Here is a 26128-nt window from a genome sequence, read left to right on the forward strand (position 1 = left end):
TGCGTCCCTGTCTGTCTTTCCACCCGTGCTGGCACCTGTCTCCTCCGTACCTGCCTTAGGAGGGCTTGGAAGTCCCACAGCCAGGTGGTCCGTAAGCCCCGCCAGGGCGGTGCTGAAAGTCACCTGTTCCACCTCTTGGGGGCAGGAGTCAGGCTGAGGAGTCGCCCCAGCGCCAGCAGGCCCAGCACCCTGAGCTCTGGCACTTCCTGGGCTCAGAATGCCCCCGGGCCCTCCCCGGTAGGTGACGTAGTCCAGGCGCCGGCGGCGCCCTTCCCCCTGCTCCAAGGCCCTGAGGAGGGTGGCGGCGTCGGCAAGGTCAGGGCAGCCCTCCTTCCGGGCGTGGCCTGGCCCCCAGGTGGCCACTCCCCTCAGCATCTCCGCGGAGCAGGCCACGGAGTGGCGGAGATTGGAGGTGCTCAGCCGCGTTCCTGGGGAGGGCGGGCAAGGGCGGTATCAGTGGGAGCCTCGGCCCGCGAGCCCGCCCTAGGTCCGCCCGCCCCCAGCCCCGGCGCGTCCCCAGCCGGCAGGGGTCCCGGAAGCGGCTGAACTGCTGGTGCGCCGGCTCCTGCGCGTGGTCTGCGGAGAGGCCGGCGCTCGGTGGGCGGGGCCGCCCGCTCCCCCCGCTCCCCCCGCTGCAGCCTCCTCTCAGCTAAGCGAGCAGGTGTCGAAGTTTAGGTCACCCAGGCGCACACTGAAGGCCACGGCCTCGTCACTTTGGCGGCTCAAAACCTAGGACCGCTCGGCCCAGTCCAGCAACAGCGTCAGCTGTTTGCGGCGCAGGAGCCCGTCCTCTGCGGGGCGGGGTGGGTTGGAGGGGAGGGACGGGGAGGGAAGGAAGGCTCAGTCCGAGGTGCCATTCTGCCTCCTGGATACCCAGCTGCGCCCGCACCTTCCCCCGCCCCGCCCGGTCCCGATCTGTGAGCCCACCGGCACTCGAAGGGACTGGCGGCGCCTGGGGCAGTGAATAAACGGTGGGGGGAGGGGAGGCGCAGACAAGGGTTGGGACTCTGCGCAGAGAGAGTGAGAGGGGGCGGCCCGCCCACGAGCCTACGAGCAGCCAGTCGGGCTCACTGCTCGGCGCATGCAAATGTATGGAGTGCAGGAAGCCCACGATGCGGCGCCCGTCCGGGATGCCCAGCTGCGCTTGGGGATCTTCGCGCGTTCGACCCCATGCCCCGCCCCCTCCCGGGAGCCGGAGCGCCGCGGCCGGTGGGCGGGCACCTGTGCAGAAAGTAGTCCCTTGGAGGCCAGCGCATCCTCGCGACGTGCGTGAGGAAGGACTGCAAGGCCGCGCGTAGCAGCGGGTAGCGCGAGGCCAGCAGCAGCCCGCTGCCCAGCAGCTTCAGGTGTAGCCCGGGCTGCAGGCCGAATGTGCCCACGTCGTACGACACCGGGCCCAGATTGGGTGCCAGGCGGCTCACCAGGCGTCGCTCTGCGCGAAGATCGAACAGCTCCTGCAGGCACGTGAAGCCCAGACTCGCTGGCATGGCGCCTATCAGCACCCCGCACGGCATCCCCTGCACTGGCGAACTGCAGCCGGTAGCCCCATAGGGCGAATGCCGCAGGCCGGCGAGCAGCACGGCGCCCACGGTCTCGGCCCGCCGCTGGCTGTGCGGCAAGTTGCTGAAGCGCGCCAGCCCGTCGGGGAGCAGGCACAGGTTGGCGCTGAAGAAGCTGAAGCTGCGCGCGGGCTCAGCTGGGGGGCGCCAGGGCGTGGGGGGCGCCCCGCACTGCGGAGGGGGCTGGTAGCAGAAGGGACGGCGCCAGGCTTGCAGCAGCAGCCAGAGCAGCAGGTCCGGCAGCGCCAGAGGCGGGCCGACAAGAAGCAGCAGCAGCAGCAGAGCCGCTCCGGCGCCCGCTGCGGCGCTCAGCCAGATCTGGTCGCTTGGGCGTGCGGCCGGCGCCCAGCAGCCCAGCAGCTGGTCCAGGGCCCAGTAGGCCGGGAAAAGTAGCGCGCGGGCCAGGCCGGGGAGAGCGTGCAGCACAGGGTGCGGGAAGGGCGAGGGCCGTAGGGCGCAGGGCGTCGGGGGCCAGTCGGGCGGGGATGGCGTGGCGCGCGGGGCTCTTGGTAGCAAGTCTCTCCGACGACTCACTGGCTTCCAGCGTGCGAGTCGACTCGTTCGTGCGTGCCCGGGAGCTGCAGGGGAGTCACAGGGGTCAGGGCCACGTGGCACAACTTGTGCGCGGAGCCGGCAAGGCGCTGAGCCCCCGCGAGCGTGGAGGTATGGGCACAGGCGGAGCCACCCGGGAAGCCGCCCTCTCCTCACCCGCGCGGAATCTCGGCGGCGGTTGGAGAACAAAAGGGAAAGCGAAAGAGACCCTGGTCCCGCCCCAGATCCTTCTCGCCCCGCCCTCCTCTGAAAGCCGCTGGGAGAACCCCCAGACCCTCCTGATGGAAGCAACTTCTGGGTGCAGCCCACACCAAGTGCAGGGCGACACTTTTTATTGCGGGCCGGCGCAACGACAGGGAGTGGAGCGCGCTGCGCGCTGCACCCGCCTCTCCCTCCTCCCGCAGGTCAGAGTGAAATGGCCCCGGCGCTCCCGCTGCCCAGACTGCGGGATCTACCCAACCCCGACCTGCTTCCCCCAGTCCGAGGAAGGGGCGGACTCGGAGAGGCCTAACCAGCCACCGGCTCAGCGCCCGGCAGAGCCCACAGTGGAGGCGGCTCTGTGACCCTTCCCCAAGAAGCTTCCAAGCTGGGGGAAGGGCCGTTGGTTCGGCTCTGCGCAGCAGGCCGGGCCACCGGGGCACGCGAGCCAGGTGGAAGCCAGCTCCCCATCGGCGGATCCCTCTTGCACCCGCTCTGTTGCATCCCAGGACCGAGCTGCCTCGAGCTTGCTCAGGCGCTGCCCTGCCCTCCACCTTCCTAATTCGAGCTGTGAACCAGTTCCTAGAGCTCTTAAGGTTGTCTCTTAAATTGCCCTGAAGTTTGGGCCAGGGCTGCCCTTCACACCTACAGACATGGAGGAGAAGGGGCTTCTGCTCTCCCCCGCCAGCCCCCAGTTTTCCAGAAATCCCTGATCCCCTTTACAAATCAAGATCTGGTGCTGGGTGTGCTCGTTGCTACGGGTTTGTCGTATTGCTAAGCCTTCTCAGCAGACAGAGCTAGAAGGTCTGTATGTATAGCTCTCTAACATATCTGTGCGCAGAGGCCTTCCCTGCCTTTCCCAGGGGTCTGGCTTCATCTCCTGAAGTAGCAGGCCTGGGAGTGAGGGGAGCAAGAAGGCGGGGAGCTCTGGGGCCAGAGCACCCCAGCACGCCCTACATCCCCTCTCCTCTGCACCCCTTGCTGGTTGCTGACATGATTCCCCTGTTTGAACCCAGACCCAGGGGCTCCTCTGTTCACTTGCGGTCCTCAGGCTGGCAGGCAGCGGTGCTTCCAGAGCCTCCTTGGCTGGGGTCCGCATCCCCACCACCTCCTCCCCTTCTTCAGGCAGGCCCTCTGCTCTGCCCCACACTGCTCTCCTCTCCTCATGCACGTCCTGAAGGGACAAGCATCCTGGCCTACACCCCTCTGCACCCCGCACTCTCCACGAGTGCTTCCCCCTCCGAGTCTACAGGTCACCTCCAGGTATCCCATCCCACCCCACCCCCACTCCAGCTCTCCCCTGCTCTGTTCGGTTTTCCATCCGGCCTGTGCTCCTCAGCTCTGCCCCTGCAGTAGGTGGGATCTGCCCTCGCCAGCTCTGGCTCTCCCAGTCCGGTCCCTTCCTGCGGGTGCCTTTGGCAGGGACCCCGTCTCCCTGGGCTGCCCGGTGCCCAGGTTCCTCCTGGCTCCCCTCCCTTTAATGTCCTCCTGCCCTCAGTGAGGTTCCAGAAACACTTGTCCGCACCCTCCTTGTCGCTGCCTCATGCAGAGGGAGGAGCTCCCAGGCCCACATCCTTCTCTTGACCCCGCCTCTGCCTCCTGCTCTGTGCCCAGGCCTCAGTTCCATGCTCATCACCAGGCCTGCTGGCACACCCACGACCCTTCCCCGCCAGCTCGGCTCCTTCCTGCTTCCTGCTCTTCCCCCTCCAGGACTCAGGGGCTCCTGTGCTCCCACTGCCAGGCCAGCTTTGGGGCCTTTGGAACATCCCCCTTGGTAAGACAGCTGCTGAGCTTTGGTCTTGCGGCTCTCTCCAGGGGCCCCGGAAGGGGCATGAACCCACAGGGCAGGCAGGACTGAAGGGGAGCTGGGGAGGGGGCGCTGGCGAGCCCCCCAGAGGAGGCAGCACCACCCAGAAGTACCAGCGCAGGCCCAGAGGCCAGCGTCTGAGGTGAGCTTTAATGGCTGTGCGCCCAGGTGTGGGCCACGGCGAGCCAGCGTCACCAGATGAACATGGGCTTGCCGTCGTCGTGCGCCAGCTGGCTGAGGCAGGAGAGCAGCAGCAGTGCGTCAGTGAGCATGCTGGGGTGCACGGTCTCCACCAGCACACGCTGCAGGAAATCCACGGTGTAGGAGCCGCCCTCGGACGCAGCCAGCTCGGGCCGCTCCCGCAGGATGCCGTAGGCGTTCACCAGCTGCTCGGTCAGTGCCGGGTGCACCCGCCCGTTGTAGCCCAGGCTCTGCAGCCGGTTCATGATGCTCGTGTAGCGCTGTGTGAGGGTCTGGCACAGCTCCTCGTCCAGCTTGTGGTCGCTGGGCTTCAGGGAGGCCTGAGGGGACAGCAGCCGTCAGGGACCCTCCCGCCCCACCGCAGCACAGAAGCAGGCAGGCCGGTGAGGGGCGATGGAGGCCCAGGGGCGTGGTTGTGGGAGGATCGCCATCAGAGGGAGTGTCCTCAAGGGAGGTGTCCTGGAGGCCCTGAGAGAGACGCCTGTGGGCTCTAGGGTGAGGGGAGCCCTGTGGGCTGAGCCTGAGCAGAGAGGTTCCAGACGCCCCATCACCTGCTCCATCCACCACCAGGGATTCGGACTGAGTGGGGGCCACAAGGAACTGGGGACAGAGAGCATGGCTGGGGGTGACGAAAGACGAGGGGGCCTCCCAAAGCCCCCAGGGTTGCCCGACCCAGAAGACACCGCCGCCTCCTGGGTCCTGCCCTGCCTCCTCTCAGTCTTTCCTCCGGGCCCCCCGTCCCAGCACCCCAGGCTGCCTCCTCAGCACCCCGTGGCCTGCACACCCCCCTGCGGGAGTCCCTTCCCACCCCTCATGCTGCACCGACGACCCCAGGCCCAGAGCCAGGGCCCTGAGTCCCAGCGCTGGGGGTCTGCTGCCACCGGGTGCCGGCTCCCAGCGCCTGGACCCGGGGTCTGCCAGCAACCGGGTTGTCTTTGCCTACGTCTTCATCACCTGTGACCTCCCCGCTGCATCCTGCAGCATCAATCCCTCTTCCCAGTCCCTCCCTCCACTGCCTTCTGGGGCCCTCAGCTTAGTCTCTGCTGTAGCCATCTTGAAGTTCTTCATAATTTTGAACAAGAAGCCCTGTGTTTTTGTGTGCACTGGGTCCTGCAAATTAGGTATCTGTCACTGGTACCGCTGCCCCCAGGCCTGCAAAACGAAGGTCTGAAGTGTACGTAGTGGGACAGGGTCTTTCCCCGCTAGAGCCCCCCTGCAGTTTCCACTGCTCCAACTCCCAGGGCCAGGGCGCAGCCGCAAGGCCCGGATCTGGCCCTGCTCGCCCTCTTCCCGCAGTTCCCTAGACGTCCACCAGGCTGGCTCCCAACCTGCTAGGGATGCCGCGACAGCCTGCTCAGACATCGCCTTCTCCAGGAAGGCCGCCCTGTCTGCTCCCTGGATGGTCATGTGAGCAGAGCACCAGGCTGATGCTTGGGCTCGGCCGAAGTGAGCCCTGACCTCTGGCAGGGGCACCCCGAGCCCTAGGCTCAGCACCTTTGCTGTCTGGTGACACTAGGACAGGCCTGTCTTCCTGACCTGGGCACCTGAGTCTTCTTCTTCCATTTGCCTGTTTCCAGGCCCCGGTGGGACAGACTGCAGGAGCTCAGCCAGCATCTGTGGGTGAGCAAGCGGACCCACGGCTGCTCACACCAGGGCGACCCAGGGAGCAAACCGGTGGAGAGCGTTAAGCCTTGGCCCCCGCGGGGGCATCGACAGCCGTCACCTGCTCACCCCCGGCCGTGGCTGGGCTCCTGCTGTGTGCCAGGCTGGGCACATGGAGCTTAAGACATGAGCAGGGGTCCGACGGGGGCACATTTACGCTGAGAGACAAGGCCAGGGCTGCCCCCAGGAAGTGACCCCGTGAGAGTGGAGGGCGACAAGGGGGAGGGAGGGGGGAAGAGCAGGACGAGCACCCCCACAGCACGGGAGCAGCGGGTGTGGGTCCCCGGCCCCAGTCCCCGCAGGCTTCCCCTGAGAAGCTGCAGGCCTGAGCAGAGCACGGGGCTGGGGTGGGTGGGCGAGCGGAGTGCCCTGTCCGAAAGGGCCAGAGACGCCTGGTGGGCTTTGTGGTTTTAAGCGATCATGCTGACCGCTGGCAGGGGTTGGACAGAAGCCGGCAAGAGAGGGTGAAGGGTTCCGTCCATCCATCCTCACTCTGCACATCTCCTCCGAGCCCTCCCGGTTCACGTGTGAGCAAAAGGCCCTCAGAGCTTACAGTGAGGACGCGGCCCAGGAGAGGGATGGTACTGTGAGCGCTGCCACTGGGGAGGGGGTCCTGGAGGGAGAGGTCGCTGGACCGAGGCCTGAAGGACAAGGACAATGGAGGGAAGAAACTTCCAGGCTGAGGAGCAGCATGCATGGCTTGGAAGGTGCCAGGACGCCGGGTGCAGAGCAGGGCCCCCGGGGAGAGTCGGGTTCAACGGCCGCCACCACCCTGCGTGTGAGCCTCGTGTTCCCCGCTGGGACCGCAGGAAGCACAGCACCGCCCGACAGCGCTGCTGTGAGGACAAAGGAAACGTCTCCGGGGGCGTCGAGCACAGCACCCGGGCCGGTCAGCTCTGCTGCATGGGGGTCACGTCTACAGGCGTAGGAGTAGGGAAGGAGGGGCGCCCAGGGCGGTGAAGTTGGCCCCGGTGAGCCCAGGTCTGGGTGGGGAGAAGAAGGAGAGGCAGAGCTCCTGACGGCTTTTCTTGTCGACTGAAGGCCTCCGAGGGGGAGAGTGAGCTCCCCGAGGGCAGAGCCTGTGTCTGGTGCCTGCTTGGCATATTCTGAATGCTTGACACTAGCCAGGCCTGAATAGGTGGAGCAACAAGGCTAGCTGTGGACCAGTTAAGGTGACAGCAGTTTGGACCACGGGGTAGGAGTGGAGGAGAAGAGAACGTAGATGTGGATGTGGACGTAGAGAAAATCAGAGTGGATGGGAAGAATCTTTACAGCGCGAAGCCGCAGGACCTGGTGTTGGAGGGGATACGGTGGGGGGCGGGGGCGGGGGCGGGGGGAGGCACAGAGACTCACACCTGCGAGACCCAGCACACGTGCTCGTCACGCAGTCTTTCCATCCTGGACCACACGCAGCATCGACCATGTGCTCAGTGAAAGGGGAAATGGCGGCAAATGTCAGAGAATCAGTGTGGCACGGCCCTCATTCTCCAAACACAGGGCAGGTGTGTTAGAAGCCAACACTCACATGCAGCCAAACGCCCCTCAGATGGTGGTCCTGACTGACTCAGGGGTTAGAGAGGAAATGCAATGCAGTTCGTGAGATATTCAGACCTGAACAGCCCCACACCCACCCCTCTAGCCTGCAGGGCTGCAGCCAGAGTGCCACCAGAGTCAGGCTGGAGCCTTGGCGGACATAGCCGGGGCTGCCAGGAGGCTGTGGCTTTTCCCAACCAGCCTTAAACAACAGAAGCCTCCCGCTCTGCCTGGACCCTGGAACAGGATCCACGCTGGCTGGTGCTCCCCTGGTACCGGTTGCTGAATATTTTGAATATCTCCCTGACTAGAAGGAACTTCCTTATCCCAAATGTAGAAACAAAAGAGATGTAAAATAAAATGATTTAAGAGCTCAACCCAAGAAAGAAAAATAAAGCAAAGCTAAAGGAAGGAGAAGGAAAGAAATAATAAAGAGCAGAGGTGAGGAAACATAGTCTGAAGGACCAACAGGACGAGCAGAGCCCACACCCTCCGCTGAACAGGGCACCGCCTCCCCCTTCTTTTAGGTAATGAAATGCCCAGCTGAGACCACCATGTGTCCCACCATCCTGCAGGGGGACCTGACGTCACTAAGCCTCGGACTTCGAGCACCACCCCCCAGGCCGAGTCCCGGGACGCGGGGACCCTGGGGACCCTGACGTGTGCGAGGGGCCGGTCAGCAGGGCCCGACACCCCTGTGGAGAGATAAACCTCTGGCTTATTGAAGCCATGTATTTCTGTCACAGAAACTTGGCACGATCTCTAAAAAAGCAGCGAAGCTGCAGAAGTCATAAACAGCAAACAGAGCAGCCCAGCGCATTTATAAACACAGGGATGCGGCGTGGTTTATGAGCGGAGCATCTTCTCGTGTGTATCAATATGTTACCAGAAAAGGGAGGGGGAAGAAAACTGTGTGATCATCTCAGTGAGAGAGAGAAACAGCATTCTAAAAAACTCAGTATTTGTTCATGAGTAAGAAAAAACCCAACTCTGAACAAAGGAGGAAGAGGGAACTTCTTCACCTGATGTGGCAGATGCTGAATGTGGCTCACCTGGCTTCTGTCCCAGTGCGTTCCAGCACCTTCCTGAACTCTAAGAGGCTGGACGCTAAACATCACCTATCCCAGACTCCCCTGTGGCTTAGGTACCCCTCTGACCTGGGTTTCTGCCCAGCAAGTGCAGGTGGGTGGACCTTGTCTCCTGGAGGAGACAGTGCATGCAAAGGACTGGGCTCTCTGGAGCGTGCACTGGCTGTGGCGCCGGTTCTTCGGGGCAGCTGTAGCAAACTGCAGGCATCCGACTGGGTGTCTGCATGCTGTTCCTGGGGCAGCATGACAATGGCGTGTTCACTAGGAGACTCCCTTGCTGTGCTGGCATTTTTACTGGCTGTATAGCAGGCAAGCCCAATTTGGTGTCCTTCCTGGAGCCTGTCTGAACGCCTAAACATTTATAATAAACCCCTTTCTGCTTATATCAGCTTGTGTGGATTCTGTTATGTGCAACCAAGGACTCTGACTGATTTGTCGAAAGAAGATCTGGCAAAAAGCCTGGAACACACATCATACTTAACCGGAAGACTAGAAGTGTGTGTTTGTAATCAAGTCAGAAACAAGATGAGGTTGCCTTACGATCTGCTTTTAAAAAGTGCTATATGGGACTTCCCTGATGGTCCAGTGGGTAAGACTCTGAGCTCCCAATGCAGGGGGCCCGGGTTCGATCCCTGGCCGGGGAACTAGATCCCACATGCATGCCGCAACTGAGTTTGACTGCCGCAACTAAGAAGTCCACATGCCGCAACTAAAAGATCCCGTGTGCCGCAACTAAGACCCAGCGCGGCCAAAATAAAAAAAAAATTTTTTTAAGTGCTATATGATATGATTGTCTACAGAGGAAAGCCAAAATGATATGCAGGCTATCAGAACTAGCGAGGGGGTTTGGCAAGGTAGCTAAATAACAAATCATTACACAGAAATCAAAAATGTCTGGGCAGGCCAATGAGTTGGACTCCAGAGAGCATCCAGGGGGGACCATGGGCAGGACTGAGGTACCACCCTCAGTCACCCTCACACTGATGCAGCTGGACTCAGGGTCTCCTAGGACAAGGGTGCAGAAAGGAAGGGAGCCAGAGCATCTCCCATGGAGCAGAGCTTTGTGTTTGGGTAGAACTGACAGGCATGAGCACTGGGGTAACTTTCAGTTGGGCTTAAAAGGTGGCATAACTGTCTGCGAACTTACAAAAAAGTAGATAGCCACGTTCTATGCAAAAAGTCAGCGAGTCCTTATCGAATATCGGGTTCCATTACAGTTTTCAGCGTTAAAGCTGTACACCATTCGGGAAGCAAAGGACCCCAGTTGGACGACACCAGGTTTCACCTGGTTTGGTGAATCTAGGTAGAATTTAGGGGTTCTAGCAACCACCAACACTGGAGTTCAATGTGCAGAGAAATAAACAAGATGCCTTGATGAAGGGAAGTAAAAGGCTGGGCAAAGTGGAACTAAATGCAGATAGGAATCAACAGATGATCCAGCCAAGTAGGCAGGATGGCTCGAGACCAGGAAGCATCTTTAGGATCCTCAGGTGGGACCAGACCTCAGTCAACCTGCAGTGGGCCCTACAGAAGGCCAGCCGGGGGGTATCCTGAAGACAACTTCTGTGCGGGTGGGCTGCAATGGCGCAGCTTCCTGGGAACAAGGGCAGCAAGTGTACGATCCTGGCAGCTCTGGTCAGTGCTGGATGGAAGGCGAGTGGGGCCAGAGGCTGTGGAATTGGTGACGGTGGCCAATGGGCAGAATGACCAGATGAGTGTTGTGGTGAGAACCGCCAGCTCCCCAGAGGCCGCCAAGGTGAAGGCTGAAGCACAGGCTCAGGGGCACCAAGCTCCTCGACCTCCTTAAATACCAAAAAATTTGTCTTACGTACATTCTGCTTCCTTTTCCTGCCTCTTCTCTAAAGAGTCGCCATTTAGTGCCGTGGCTTAAATTCTCCGGCCTAAGCAGTAACTCGCAGGCAAGGGGAAGAGCAGCGTGGAAGGGGAGGGCTTGCACAGCCCACGCCCTCCCGGAAGGTGTGTCTTATCCTCCGAATAAACAGCAGTTTCAAACAACCAGAAACCTCTCGCCACAGTTTGATGTCTAACTTCTATGTGGGCAACTAGACTTTCACTTATGATTAAGTGTAGTCTTTGCCAACTAGATATCGGATGCAGCATTTTAGAGACATAAATATTGTGCTTCTCCCGCGTCATCTGCCAATTTTTAAATAGCCGCTGCCAGGCTGCACTCATGGCACAGCAGTGGTGGCGGTGGTCCAGAACAAGAGTCAAGGGTCGTAAAACCCAACATGGCCAAAGTTCGCCCCGCTGACACGAGCAACACAGGGATAGCCAACGTGGCAAAGATGGGAAACTTCCCCAGTTCAACCTATAAACCAATGAAAAACTAAAAATTTGAACTAGGTTTTTCTTGGAACTTGACAGACTGATCCTAAAGTTAATATTGAAGAGCGAAGGGCCAAGAGGAGCGATGACGACCTGGAAGGAGAGACGCCCAGGCTCCCTGGGCCTCCCAGGATTAGGACGCTGTCGCCTGGGCAGGGCCAGACCTGCAGACCTGGAGCCCACACTCGTGGGACCGGGAGAGGGGACCGAGGCGGGGCTGGCAGCTCCAGCCTTAAATGGGACTCGAAGAGTACAAACAAAAAAGGAAAACGTGGGACTTCCCTGGCGGTCCAGTGGTTAAGACTCCGCACTTCCACTGCAGGGGACGCGGGTTCCATCCCTAGTCGGGAAACTAAGATTCTGCATGCCGCGTGGCGCGGCCAAAAAAAAGAAGAAGAAAAAAGGAAAAGGTGGATAAAAAAGGTGGATAATTTCGGTCTCATCAAAATTAAAAACCTAACCAAAGGACACCTTAACAAAAGGAGAAGGCAAGCTCACACCGGGACACAGATGAGCCCACTGTAACTGAACGTGACTCCTGCCCACTCACAGACCCAGAGCCACAGTCTATCCACGGATAAGGACGGCCAGAGAGGAAGGGGCCGGGAGCACCGAGGGCTACTTCGTGAGGGAGGAGTAAACGGCTGAAGGGCCAGGGCGCAGACACCCGCCCCCTGTCCCCCCTCCCCCGCTCGACCCGAGTGGGTGTGTCGGTGGGGAAGGGCGCCCCAGCTCATCCTGCCCCCGCGCAGCCCAAGCCCCCGACGGATCCCACTCCTCCGTGCCTCCTACACGTGGTGGCGAGGAGACGCGCCCAAGCGTGTTTGGGAAACACCGCCCTCCGTGTCCCTCAGTGGATGGCATGCTGGGAACATGGAACGAGCCCGGCCTGAAGACCCCGGCCACCTGGCGGCCCGCTGCTCAGAGGCTCTGAGACCTGCCTCCCCTGCGCCCCCCAGTGACACTTGAGGACTTGGACAGGGCGAGGGAGACGCATAAGGCGTCAGCTCTGCCAGTCTGGGGAGGGCCCGTGGGAGCGGGGCCTGGCAGACCCGAGGCCATTGCAGTGGCAAAGTGGGAGCTCACAGGCCTGGCAGTGCTGGGGCCCCTCTGCTGCTCTGCCCTCTGGGAAGGCCGCCCGTGTGGCTGGGACCACAGACTCCTGCTGCCAGGTGCCGTGGACACCTGCTGGCCACTTGGACTAAGCGCGGTGCTTCCTCCGTCCCAGGGTGCCCGCAGATTCTGATGCGCTCTGCCTAGCGGGAGTGCAGGGGCCCCCAGAAGGCCGTCCCCATCCCTGCAGGTGGCGGGGCAGGCCCTCAGGCGGTGAGTGGCAGATAGGCACAACACACCTGGATGATCTTCTCCGGAATGTTGGAGACCGTGAAGCCGTAGAGCCGGACACGCTCGGGGAAGATGCTGGACAGGATCCTGCGGTCCAGCTGGAAGGCGATCTCCCCCACCAGCCTCTCCCAGGCCAGCTGCTTCGACTCTGGGGACAACAAGGGGTGGAGGGAGTGGTCAGTGACCGTGGTCAGCAGCCCAGGGGGTGCCTGGGAGGTCTCCAAGGGCAGCCGAGGAGACCCCAGACTCGTGCTGACCTCGGGAGCTGTCAGGGAGCTTGCCGCTCTTCCGGGGGGCTAGCTTCCGCTCCAACTCCAGGATGCCTTTCCGAAACGGCTCTGCCACGCGTGGAGCCCGGGTGTCGTTGACTGAAGCCGGGGACGACGAGACTCGAGGTGGGGAGTGGGGGTTGTGTGCAGGGCAGTGGAGGGTGGGCGAGGGCCGGGTCGGGGAGCGGTGCGTGCGGGCGGAGGGGTGCGGGGTGCTTGAGGGCCTGTAGCTGGTGGCAGCTTGGGGGGTGGGAGTGGGGGCAGAGGCGAGGACGGTGATGCTGTGGGAGGTGGCCGAGGCAGGGACAGAGGCAGAGACCGCTTGTCCCTGGGGGCCACCAGGCTGTGTCCGGGCGTCTGGGGTGCCATAGGAGAAGGCTGTCGCGGGGCCGGGTGTGCCCGTGGGACCGACGGGCGTGGAGGTCTGGATGGGCGCACCCACAGATGTCATGCTGAGGGGCTCCGGCTCCTGGGCGGGCTGGGGGTGCTCAGCGGAGGGTGGGACTAGCGACGTGGGGGAGGGGCAGAAAGGAGAGGAGGAGGATTAGAGCGAGGCAGGGCCAGGGCCTACTAGCCTGGCAGGAGCCCCCTCCCCCTGGGCCCCCCGCTGCCCCTCCCCCCTGCACCGGTTACCTTTGGCGGTGGCAGCAGGTCCCCCACCCGCTGAGGGATGGGATCCAGAGGGGCATCCTTGGAGCGGCTCTGCCAGCCACACCCTTGGGGCCTCCGACAGCACCAGATTGCTCATGGGATTGGCCGGAAGGTTCTGAGAGACACCTAGGGGAGCAGCCGTGGAGGGGAGCAGGGGGCTGCTCAGAGAGAGGACCACCGAGCCTGTTATAGGCGCCGTAAGGGGGCTGCTTGGAGCCAGGGAGCCAGTCGAGGGCAGGCCCAGGGAGCTGGCCAGTGTGCCCGCCAGGGGCACTGCCACGGGGCTGGCCAGGTGGCTGCTTGGATTCAGGGGGCCAGTCGAGGGCAGGCCCAGGGAGCTGGCCGGTGTGCCCGCCGGGGGCACTGCCACGGGGCTGGCCAGGTGGCTGCTCGGGGGGCCAGTCAGGAGGCTGGTGAGTGGGCCGCTCTGTGAGGTGGGCCCCGGGCCGGGCAGCAGCGTGTTGAGAGGGCCCATCAGGGCGCTCACGACGGGGCCTGCCGCGGGGCTGGGCTGCGGGCTGTTTAGCACGTCGGCCAGGGGCGCCAGAGCCACAATCCCCACTTCTTCCAGGACGGGTTCATTTGCTGCTGCCGGGGACGGGGGCAGGAAGACACCTGGGGGACACAGAGAAAGCACTGAGACCCCAGGCTCTCTCCGCACCGTGGCAGGGCCTGGACCGAGATGCCCATGCGCCTCTGATGAGCTGACCGACTCTCTCTGAGCCTCACCTCTAGGCGGGCGTCTGTGGGGCTGCTCAGTGGACCCCACGTGAGGGTCTGGCCCCTCATCCCTGTCCTCCGAGGGAGCCCGGTCCCTCCCAGGATCGCCTCTGTAAACGCCGGCCCCCCAGCCACCAGGACCTTCCACGCTGCCTGTCCCTCAGACAAGCCCACTGCCTTGAGCCGCTGACCCCTCGCTGAGGAGAGGAGGGTCTGCAACACGTAGGTCGCCAAGTGGACCCCTCTGTTCCCAGGTGGTGGGGGAGTGGGCCCGGGCCTCCTGACTGCCGTCCTCTTGGGGACAGCTGAGCCTCACCACGTGGCGGACCCTCAGGGAGGCCAGAGCTCAAAGCTGCTGGGAGCCTCCCGTGGAGCCCAGGGTGTGCCCGGCCCCGGTACAGCGCCCCCGCCTGCCTGTCGCCGGGGATGCAGGCGCAGGAGGGGGTGTTGCTTCTCCTCTGCGTGGGGCCTGGGAGCCCGTGTGCCCTTGGGTTCCTGAGGAGACTGCCCTCGGATGACCGAGTGACCGCTGTTTGGGGGAGAAGGCCCCTAGGGAGGGTGCAGGAAAGGTTTCTGTGAGTGTGCAGTTTGATTGAAAACGTCCACATTAAAAAAAAAATAAAAGCAGTACACGCTTATTATAGGGAAAGAATGGAAATACGGAAAAGTCAGAAAAGATGAAAACCACTGGTGGTCCTGTTATCCCACCGTCCGTCACATAGCAAAGCTCCGCGAAGGCTTGAAGACTTTCTCCACGTGTTTATGTCGCTCAGGGGCTGGCGAACCCCTCTGTAAAGAGCTGGTGAAAAGAGCTCCAGCTTTCCTGGCCATCCGGCCTCTGCTGCAGCTGCTCCGCTCTGCTGTCAAACAGCCGCAGACAGCACGGAAACAAACACACGTGGATGCTTGGCGACAAAACTGTACTTACGGATGCTGGTATTTGAATTTCATGGGCTTAGTGCATGTCGTGAAATAGCACTCTCCTTTTGATTTTCTCTCAGCTGTTTAAAAAGGTAAAATCCATTCCTAGCTCCCAGGCCACGCACACACGTGTGGTGACTGTGTATGTTGCCCGTGTCCTTACGTGCCCCGCCTCTTCGTACTGGGCCTGCACCATGGCTACCTGCAGCATTACCGTTCTTGGAAAACAGCGCTTATTGTGGCTGCGGTGGTGTCCGTCTTGTGCACGTGCCATTGTTTATTGAGCCTATTTCAGCTGTTGGGCGAATCAATTGTTTCCAGTTTTCCCAGTGACAAAAATTCTACTATATAAATCTTTATTATCTTTCCCCCTGAAAACAGACATTTTAGAGGTTCTTAATGCACACTGCTAAATCTATCCACTTTAAGGCCCCTCAGAAACACCTGACATTCCCTGAGAAGTCCGGGACTTGTTACACTGACGCTGCCCTGCACAGTGTGTGCCAGGATGTCCTGCCATTTATTTTTGTTTTAAGTTTCGTTATTTTTTCCCAAACAAATAACTTAAAATTTCAGAATCAAATCAACCAGTCTTGTATGATTTCTTACTTTGGCTTTTTTGGATTTTTGCTTTAGGATTGAAGAGACAAGTGAAGCCTGTGGCCCAAAGGGAAGTGTCCCACGGAGAGGAACAGCATGAGGCAAGGAGCAGCCGGCGTGGCACAGAGGGGCGACGGGGCACGGAGAGCCGCCCGGGCCGTTTGTCCTTCTCAGCCTGTCTCCTCTTGGCGGAGCCTAGGGTCCGGATGACATGGGAAAGGACCACTCGGGCAGCGTCTTCAGGACTTGGGAGAGAAGACGGTCCCTGCATGGCCAGGTGTTCATGGTCTCTGAGACCCAGGGGATCTGGTTTCCATCTCACTGATGTCCCCACCTCCACTGGTGTCCTCAGTGTCCCTCGAAGACGTCCCTGGGCGTTGTACCAGCTCACCATCTCAGGCCATTTTCTCCTCCTCCGTCCCTCCACCCAAACACCGGTCGAGGGGCCGGTGACCCCGCGTTGCAGAACCCAGCGCGCGCTCCACGGGGCTCTTCTCGCAGGTGGCGGGTGGTGTCCACGCGGCGGGACGTTCCTCCCTGTTGAAATCCCGTCTTGGTTTGGCATCCAGGTTCCCGGTCACCCGGCTTCCTCCAGGTGCTTCTGGGCCCACATCCTCTGGCCCTGGGGGCAGCCCCAAGGCCCACCTAGAGTCTGCTTCTTCTCAGGAGCTGATGCAGCTCAGACGCTCGGGACCGGCGCAGCCTGCTCCCTCTCCGGCTGCGCTCCGACTCACATCCCAGCGAACTGACCCCCTTCTTCCCGGGGCTCTGCTGGGGACTCTGCCGCCCTGGCGTGCCGGCAGCCGACATCTTTGCTCTTTCAGTGGCTCAGGCCTCAAATGGTGCAGCCTCAACACTTCTCTTTCAGGAGCCCCGAGCATCCCATCCGTCTGCAACACCTTCAAGTACGTATATCCAGAATTCAGCACATGTGTTCCCCCCAACTCCGGTGCATACCAACATTACCCTCCCTGGATTATTGCAGGAGCCCCCTGGCTTGCCGCCTGTTTCTGGCCTTTCCCCTCAAACATCAGCCAGACTGTTCCAGTTAAAATGTCCCCCTCTGGTTAAAATGCCCACCAGCTAGCTCACCGTCTCATTCTGAGCGCTAGGCTGTTCCGTGTCCCCCGTGGCCTGGCTCGTCATCTCTCTGTCTTTGTCCTCCTGGTCTCCCCCTGGCACCTTCTGCTTCAGCCCCTCGGACCTCCTTGCTGTTCCTCAAGTGCTCCGGCACGCTCTTGCCTCTGTCTTTGCGTTGCTGTTCCTTCTGCCTGGAACATTCTTCCCGTGTGCACAGCTGGTCGCGTACTTCCACCCGTCCTTTCAGTTGTGACCTCTTCAATGAGCTCTTCCATCCCAAATCACCAGTTTCCTTCACCCCACCTGTTCCTTCCCCTTCTTCTGGACTATTTCCTTCTTAGCACTTATCTCTCTCCAAGATACTCTCCATTGACTTATTGGTTTGTCCTGTTTCCCTCAATTAGAATGGAAGCTCCGTGAGGGCAGGGCTTTGTCTGTTTGCTGCTGTTTCCCAGTGCCTAGAACAGTACTTGGGCCACAGAAAGTGTTCAATAAATATGAAGAACATGATGTATATATGAGCACAGATAAAACTTGATGATTAAAAAAGGTCAGTATAGGATTATCCATATAATGACCTTATAAACTGTGACCACTGAGACAGCCATGTGAGATCCAAAACTCAATCAGATAACAGGTAACTATCTGAAGGAGTTGCGTGGTCCTTAGAATACAAAGAGTGCAAGATTCATCGGCGGGGTCTACAAAAATCAATTGTATTTCCATACACTTGCAATGAACAATCTAAAAATGAAATTAATAGCATCAAAAAGAGTAAAATATTTAGGAATAAATTTAACAAAAGATATGCAAAACTTATGCTCTGAAAACTATAAGCATTGTTGAAAGAAATGAAAGAAGATCTAAATAAATGGAAAAACATCCTGTGTTTATGGATTGGAAGACTTAATATTGTGAAGATGGCAATACTCCCCTAGTGATCTACAGATTCAGTGAACTCCCTATCAGAATCCAAGCTGGCATCTTTGTAGAAACTGGCAAGCCAATCCTAAAATTCGTAGAGAATTGCAAGGGACCCAGAATTGCCAAAGCAATATTGAAAAAGAAGAAAGAAAACTCTCACCAAAGTGTACACCAGAAATTAACACAACACTGAAAATCAACTATACTTCAATTTAAAAAAAAGCAAGAAAAGAAAAAGAAGAAAGTTGGAGAACTAACTTTCAGATTTCAATACTTACTACAAAGCGACAGTAATCAAGACTGTTTGGCACTGGGATAAGGAGAGACAGACAGACCGATGGAGTAGAATAGGGAGTCCAGAAACAAACTCATGTATTTACAGTCAACTGATTTTCGACAAGGGTGCCAAGAAAGCTCAATGGGGAAAGAGTAACCTTTTTAAAAAATTGTGCTGAGACTACTGGGTATCCACATGCAAAAGAATGAAATTGAATCCTTACCTCACACCTTATACAAAAGTTAACTAAACAGATCAAAGGCCAAAATGTAAGAGCTAAAACTATAAAATTCTTAGAAGAAAACATAGGGATAAATCTCCATGACCTTGGATTTAGCAGTGGATTCTTAGATATGACATCAAAACCATGAGCAACAAAAGAAACAATAAGTTGGATTTCATCAAAATTAAAAGTTTCTGTGTTTCAAAGGACACTATCAAGAAAATGAAAAGACAGAATGGGAGAAAATATTTGCAAATCATATATTTGATGAGGGACTTATATCCAGAATATATAAAGAACTCTTACAACTCAATAATAAAAAAAGACAAATAGTCCAATTAAAAAATGGACCAGGGACTTCCTTGGTGGCGCAGTGGTTAAGAATCCACCTGCCAATGCAGGGGACACAGGTTCGAGCCCTGGTCTGGGAAGATCCCACATGCCACGGAGCAACTAAGCACGTGGGCCACAACTACTGAGCCTGCGCTATAGAGCCCACGAGCCACAACTAATGAAGCTTGAGTGCCTAGAGCTCGTGCTCCACAATAAGAGAAGCCACTGCAATGAGAAGCCCATGTACCCCAATGAAGAGTAACCCCCGCTCGCTGCAACTAGAGAAAGCCCGTGCACAGCAGCGATGACCCAACGCAGCCAAAAATAAATTTTTAAAAAAAAAGAACCAAAGGTCTGAACATACATTTCCCAAAGATGATATACAAATGTCCAAAAAACACATTAAAATTTGCTCAGCCTCATTAGTCATCAGGGAAATACAAATCAACACCACAATGATATACCACTTCACACCCACTAGGATGGCTATAATCAAAAAGTCAGCTAACAAGTATTGGCAAGGGGTGGGAGGGAGGCTCAAGAGGGAGGGGATATATTTATATATATAGCTGATTCACTTTGTTCTACAGCAGAAACTAACACAACATTGTAAAGCAATTATGCGCTAATAAAATAAAATAAAAAAATAAGTATTGGCAAGGATGTGGAGAAATTGGAATGCTCATACGTTGCCAGTGGCAGCGTAAGGTTGTGTAGCCCCACTGGAAAACAATCTGGCAGCTCCTCAAACAGGTAAACATAGAGTTAGCATATGATGCAGCACTTCCTCTCCTAGATATATAGTCAAGAGAAATAGAAACATACATCCACACAAAAACTGATACATGAATGCTTATGGCATCATTATTCATAATAGCTGAAAGGAGGAAACAAAAGTCCAAGAACCAATGAATGGATAAACAAAATGTGGTAATCCGTTAACAGAATATTATTCAGCCATAAAAACAACCTTCCCCACATCCCGCGTACACGCACTGACTCATCTACAGCATGGATAAACCTTGAAGACATTATGCTAAATGAAAGAAGCCAGCCACAAAAGCCACTTATATATGAATCCAATTATATGGACTGTCCAGAACAAACGAATACATAAAAATAGAAAGTACATTAGTGGTTGCTTAGAGTTGAGGAGGGTTGGGCAGTAGGAGTGTGATTGCTAGAGGGTTTGTTTTGGGGGTGATGAAAGAGTTCTAAAATTGATTGCGGTGGTGTTTGTACATATCTGTGAATATACCAAAAAACGTAAAATTGTACACTTTAAAGGAGCGAATTTATGGTATTTGAATTATATCTTAATAAAGTTGTTAATTAAAAAGAGATTCAGGGCTTCCCTGGTGGTGCAGTGGTTAAGAATCCATCTGCCAATGAAGGGGACACAGGTTTGAGCCCTGGTCCAGGAAGATCCCACGTGACACGGAGCAACTAAGCACGTTCGCCACAACTACTGAGCCTGCGCTCTAGAGCCCGCGAGCCACAGCCCAACCACTGGACCTCCAGGGAATTCTCATGAACAGGAGTGTTCTGAGCCAACAGGAGCCCCAGGTCGAGCCTCGGTTTGAGATTTCAGTCCTATAGCTTTGTATTGTAATGCAAAATGTGCAAGTGATTGTTTTAACCTTATAATTTATATTTTGCTGATTTAGATTTATGAGTTGAAATGTTCCTACGTACTTTACTACATACAGTATTAGAAACTTAAAAGAGAACTTAGATTCACTGCATCTATATGGGGTTTTTTTAGCTTTTTAAAATAATTAATTAATTATTTTTTGGCTGCGTTGGGTCTTCGTTGCTGCGCGTGGGCTTCGGCTAGTTGCAGTGAGTGGGGGCCACTCTTCCGTGTGGTGGCTTCTCTTGTGGAGCATGGACTCTAGGCGCGCGGGCTTCAGTAGTTGTGGCTCACAGGCTCTAGAGCGCAGGCTCAGTAGTTGTGGCGCACCGGCTTAGTTGCTCCGCGGCATGTGCGATCTTCCCAGACCAGGGCTCGAACCGGTGTCCCCTGCATTGGCAGGCGGATTCTTAACCACTGCGCCACCAGGGAAGCCCTATATGTTTACTTTATGCATAAGAATTATTTGGGTCCAGGAAGGTTTGTTTGTTACATCAGACTACTGAAGCTAAAAAGAAAAGCAAATGTCTTAGATCTACAAATGCAGTTTACAATGTTTTAACCGTTTAAGTGAACTTGTGATTTCCTCCCGCCTGCTCCTCACAGGGGCAGCTCCATCCTTCCCGCCGAGGCCGAGGGCGGGACTCTGGAGGGGCCCCACTCTGGTCTCCCGTCCCTCGTCGCGTCGGTCAGGACGTGGCCGCCACACTGTCCTGCACTCGGCCGCGCCCTCGCGCCTTCTCCCTGGCCGGCCCTCGGGCTCCGGGCTGCAGAGCCTCCCCAGCGGTCCCTCCCGGGCCTGCCCACCGCCCGTGGCCCCTCCGGCCTCGGAACCCTCCCTCCGCGAGGACGTCGGCCCCGCGAGGGACAGGCCGGGCCCACACCCGGGCAAGGGCGGCCCGGCCACCGAGACCCCCCGGTCCACGCGGGGACGAAGGCGATGGACAGTCAATGTGGCGGGGGTCGAACCTGGCGGTCGGAGGAGGCGGGGCGCCAGGAAGGGCCCTGACGGGGCGGAGCCCGAGCGTAGGGGCGGGGCCAGAGTTGCGGCGCCGCTCAAGGGGCGGAGCTAGCGTAACGGGGCTGCCCTGAGGGGCGGGGCCTGAGGGTCTGGGCGGGAAGGTGTTGCTTAAGGGGGGGCTCGAGGAGGCGAGACGGGTGAGCAAAGGCCGCTAGAACCCAGGGTTCCAAGAGGTCTGGGGCGGCGGGAGGTGAGAAAGAGAGGGGGGATGGTGACAGGTCCTGAGGAGGGGACTGGCCCTGAGGTGGGGGCGGGTTCTGAGGGGGGACAGAGGTCCCAGAAGGAAGGTGGGTCCTGAGGGGGTAATGGGGGCGGGTTCCGACGGGGGACAAGGGTCTTAAAAGAAAGGCAGGGCGGGATGGGGTCCTGAGGGGGGAGGGTTGTGAGGGGGTGGGTTCTGAGGGTGGACAGGGGTCCCAAAAGGAAGGTGGGTCTTGAGGGGGGATGGGGTCCCCGGGGGGGTGGGTTCTGAGGGGGGAGCAGGGTCCTAAGAGGAAGGCAAGTCCTGAGGGAGGGCTGGGGTCCCACGAGGGATGGATCCAGGGGGCTTAGGGTCAATCCCTGGGGTGGGGTGTAGGGTCCGGGGTGGGGGTTGGGACTTGGGGGAGGATGGGTCCTGAGGCGGGGACAGTTCCTGAGGGGAGGAAGGAGGCCCTGATGGGGTAACAGACCCTGGGGTAATGAAGGCTCTGGGATTGGGGGGAGGGGGAGGGAGGCGGTGAGGCGCAGGGCTGGCAAAAGCCCTTCGGAAAAGAGGAAGAAGGCTGCTCCCCGCCTAAGGAAGCTTCCACCAGCCTGCAGCCCCCAAGAGGAGACAGAGCGGGCAGCAGGGCTGGCGGCCTGGGAGGGGGTGGGCTTCGGTGAGGAAGGAGGGGGCAGCGGGGGAGGGTGCCCAGCAGAAAGGGCAACAGAAGCCCTGCTGCCCACCTGCCCTGACAGCCTTTCCCAGCCTGGCCGCCTCTGCAGGGAGGAGCCAGCGTGGGGGGCGGTCCCTGTTTTAGTGGCTTGAGCCCTCAGCGCAGCCCTCCTTTCCTCTCTGCCCCAACTGCCCCGACTCCCCACGCATCTTCCGGCTGCGAGACTTCCCGGCACGGCCCGAGTGAGTCCCTGAGCCCTCAGGAACAGGAGGCCCTACAGCCCTAAGCCATCCTGGCTCCACCTGCCACCTGCCGTGTTCACAGGGCCAGCGCCTGAACCTCATGGCCTTTCTCCCCTGTGAAATGAATCCAGCCAACAGCCAATGTTTGCTGATTTCCTGCCGCGCAGGTCACCCGCTCTGACCACAGAGGTGTGCCGTCTGCCATCACTGCCAGCCTCTCCAGGTCTCTGGTACGCTGGCCTCTGTATTTTCTTCTCATGTGACAGCCCGGCTGGCGTCCACTTCCTTCTTCGATGTGCCCAGGCTCTTGCTGACTGGCCCTTAGCTCCCCCTGCCTGCCTTCCCCATGTCGGTCCCCACCCCCGCCAGCCAAATGCTGCTGGAGACGGTTGGTGGCTGCTGCCTTCATGGTCCACACATGCCGGCTTCATTTGGGCCCGTTACACACCTCCCCGGTTCCCCTCTCAGTTCCTCCTGCCATCTTCACTCTATTTCAGACTTTCCCCGTCTTTCTCTCTCCACCCTGACTCTCAGAGCATGACGTTTTTCCAGAGAAAACTGAAGCCATGGTTCTGGAGTTTTTTTAGCTTCCCACCTGGCATTCTCACTCACCCTTCCTTCCTCCTTCCTTTCCCAGACAGTGGAGGAGATGTTCTTCCTTCAGTCAAGGCAGCCTCTGCTCTATAAAGTATTCCTTTTCTCTTTCGTATCTTCCCTTTCCATAGAAATAAACTCAGGTCTCTGCCATCAGGAAAGGCAGCTCTGGATGCCAAGCTCCTCTCCAGCTAGTGCCCCCCTCCAAGCCCTACTTCATGAACGAAGTGTCAGCCATCTATTCTCTCCATTTTCTCACTCACTCTTCACCTCACTCCGCGGGCCTTTCCTACTTACAGTCGGGTTGAAGCTGCTCTAGCCAAGGTTACTAACGCCAGGTCATTAGCACTTTGCTTGCTCGACCTCTCAGGCAGCCTTTATTTTGCTGACACTCTGTCCCCTTCGAAGCTGCCTCGGCTTCTGTGACATTACACTTTTGAGGTGTCCCTTGTCTCTCTGAGTGCCCCTTTGCCAGCTTCTCTGCCTGTCTTGACTCAGGACTTGTCCCCAGTCTCTTCTCACTGTTCCTCTCTCTTTCCAGATCGTCTCACCCTTCCTGCGGCTTCAGTTATCAATGACTCTTCGATCTTTTCTCTCTAGCCCTGACCTCTCCTTTGAGCCTCAGGCTCATACCTCCACTGCCTCCTGGATGCTCCAGGTGGATGTCGTGAGAACGTCTTAGAGTCAGTTTGTCTTAGAGTCAGTTTGTCCAAAGTACAACTTGTTCTCTTCCTCCAAGACTGAATTTCCTTCTCCCAGGTTCACCCTGGCCAAGAGCACAAGTGGAGGCTTACATATGATATGTCAGTTAAAAGTTATCAGTCAAGCTAACGAACTGTTAAATTATGTTCTATCTGCTTACCTGACAAATAAACCTTTGTAACAACCTGGAAGGTCAGGTTTGATTTTAGGACTCTTGTACTCCCTGGAGTTCTGTGCCAGAATGTGGTGGCTTGGGGAGCGCTGGTCCTGGCCAGCTTCTGTGTGAACGCCTCTAACTTCTTTGCCCACTCTTCTGTCTCACCCTGCCCCATACCTCCTCTCCAGCCCCAGGGCTGTCACACACTAATGATTTCAAACCTCAAGCTTCAGTCCTGGTTTCTCTCCTTGGTTTCTAGACTCCGGCGGTCAATTGCCTTCTGGCCACCTCTGAGTGGAGAGGGACGGGGCAGGGGGCTGAGGGTGCTGAGGGGGGGATGGGGGGGAAGCTGAGGATGGGTGCCGTATTGGGTCCAGTGGGGCAGCACCTTTGGATTCCAGGGCTGGGAAATTCTCAGTCTGTGGAGCTGCTTGGAAGTTCACCTGAGGGGAGGCGTGCGTGGGTGGGCAGGGACTCCTGCCATCAGGTGAATGGGGCTGGTGCCTAGTTTTGTCCTTTTATCCTGGTTGTCCTATGTCCTCGCCCTCCCCTCACCCGGTGTTTGTTGCTATCTCCGCCCTTCTCTCCACGATTTCCCGAGACCCCAGCACAGAGTCTCTCCTCTCGGGTGCAGTCTCACCCTTCCCTCCCCGCTTTTCTTGAACTCAGGCCTCTTGCAGTTACCCTGGTGTTGAGGAGGGCCGGTCGCTGCCTCGCCCAGCCTGCTGCTGAACCCGCTGATGCCCAGGCCACCCGCCTGCATCTTGATCGCCGACTTGAGCTCGTGATTCTCCCGAATGAGCCACACCAGCTTCTTCAGTTCCTCGTTTTCCCGCACCAGCCTCTCGATCTGATGCCGAAGCCCCTCATAATTGGTGAGTAGAGACATGCCCCAGGGCAGCGGGAAGGGTGCGGCCCTCAGCAGGGCGCTGCACCTGGAGGCTGCCCAGGGCCCGGGGCCTCGCCCGGGCTGGAAGAGGGCACCAGAGTCTGCAAGTTGCAAGGCTGGCCCGTGGGCCTGGGTATTGTGAGGTCAGAGGCTGCACCTCCTCCAGGCCTCTCTGCTCTACCAGGCTCAGCTCTCAGCGCAGGCCCTGCTTCAGCCTGGAACATTCCCACCCCTTCTCTGTCCAGCCGGCTTTCCTCTGTGGAGCTTCCCAACCGCCGCCCTCTAGGCTTCCCCGCAGGCGTGTCCTCCATCACAGCCCTTACCTGGCTCTGTGCAGTTAGCTCTCTAGCGCTGTTTCACTCACTTCACATCCCGGGCAAGGATTGTGCGACTCGCCAGCATCCAGCAAAGGGCCGGGTGCCGTGTAGGTAGGTAACCAGTGAACATCTGCTGAATGAAGGGTCATCACCTGCCTTCCTGGAGAGGGTGCCCTTTCCTTGGGATCTTGGGCACACCTGGATTTAGCTGTCAGCCTTCTCCTGGGGACTAACATCTTGGACAGCGGGACACTGGGCTATGCCTTCTTCTGACCCCAGGTGCTCAGAGCCTTTCTCTGGCTGCTGGCCCAGGGGCTCCCTTGTCTAAGCAATCGGCTCCCTATAGCTTGGAGTTTCCATCTCTGATGACTCAGGTTCCCCTATTCCAAATTCCCCAGCGGTGCCCCCTCTGTGCCCACTATTCTCTGGCTTCTTGAATTTTCCTGACTGTAGTCCTTCAAGAACCCAAGACTGCATTCCTCATCAGGTTCCGAGAACTCACATCTCTGAGTCCTTATCGCACGCCCCCTTTTTAGAGCCGTCTACACAGAGAAATTCGCAGGCCTGACCTTGGGAGTTGAGTGAGGCCATGTCCTTGTGACCTCCACTGGCTCTGCGGGCATCTGCTCTTGAACAGGAGAGGGTGGTGACGTCCTGGTATAAGGCAGAGGGCACCCTCCTGGCAGGAGGGTGGGGGTGAGGATGGAGTCGAAGATCAGCCAGGGCTGGGGCCAGTCTGAGTCGAGCATTCTACCTGGACCTCACAATGGGGGGCCTGCCCTCACCTTCCTCTGACGCCCCAGACTGTAATCCTGGCTGAGTCACTCTGGCCCTGGGGACCAGGGCTGAGATTTCTTCAGTGGAGGAAATCCCCTCTCCACACCCTCTGCTCTTCATAGAACATCTCTGCTGGGTTTTCCTCCAGCATGTGAAAACAAGCTTGTCGCGGCCCTCTCAGTCCTCTTCCACTGTCCAGTCTTACCTCGCTGTTGGCCTCTCCTTGGGTTGATGCCCTCCTTGCCATCTGTGATGGTTACATTTTCTGTGTCAGCTTGGCTGGGCTATGGTGCTGCCCAGGCATTTGGTCAAAAACTAGCGTAGCCATTGCTCTGAAGGTTGACTTTAAGTAAAGCAGATTATTCTCAGTCATGTGGGTGGTCTTCATACAATCATTTGAAAGCCTTAAGAATAGAAAACTGACGTTTTCCAGGGAAGAAGGAATTGTGCCTCAACGCTGTCCTAGAAATTCTGCCTGAGTTTCCAGTCTCCTGGTCTGCTCCACAGACTTCGGACGTGCTATTTCCCACAATTGTGTGAGCCAATTCCTTAAAATAAATCTCTTAATATACAAGAACACTGACTGATACACCATCTGTATTTCCCATTGTACCAGTGCTGCTTTCCTCCAAAAATATATATATTGAG

General features: G+C 57.9%; 2 protein-coding genes across 2 annotated transcripts; both read right to left on the reverse strand.

The window, feature by feature from the left end:
* Positions 1-15: 15 nt before the first annotated feature.
* On the reverse strand, positions 16-2780 carry LOC309614636 (sphingomyelin phosphodiesterase 5-like; the record flags this gene model as incomplete). The annotated part of the gene is given in 8 exon segments (XM_082363202.1): positions 16-189; positions 192-455; positions 651-729; positions 733-791; positions 1072-1138; positions 1222-1280; positions 1283-2389; positions 2624-2780. Coding segments are annotated over 8 exon segments (1833 nt in total). The 3' UTR covers positions 16-148.
* Positions 2530-24386, reverse strand: SPATC1 (spermatogenesis and centriole associated 1; the record flags this gene model as incomplete). The annotated part of the gene is made up of 5 exons (XM_082363981.1): positions 2530-4637; positions 12302-12441; positions 12551-13066; positions 13196-13828; positions 24182-24386. 5 exons carry the CDS (start codon positions 24384-24386, stop codon positions 4308-4310), a joined length of 1824 nt encoding a protein of 607 aa, XP_082220107.1. The 3' UTR covers positions 2530-4307.
* Positions 24387-26128: the final 1742 nt, after the last annotated feature.

This window comes from Balaenoptera borealis (genome assembly GCF_965194805.1).
Source record: "Balaenoptera borealis genome assembly, chromosome: 17".
NCBI classification, from domain to species: Eukaryota; Metazoa; Chordata; class Mammalia; order Artiodactyla; family Balaenopteridae; genus Balaenoptera; species Balaenoptera borealis.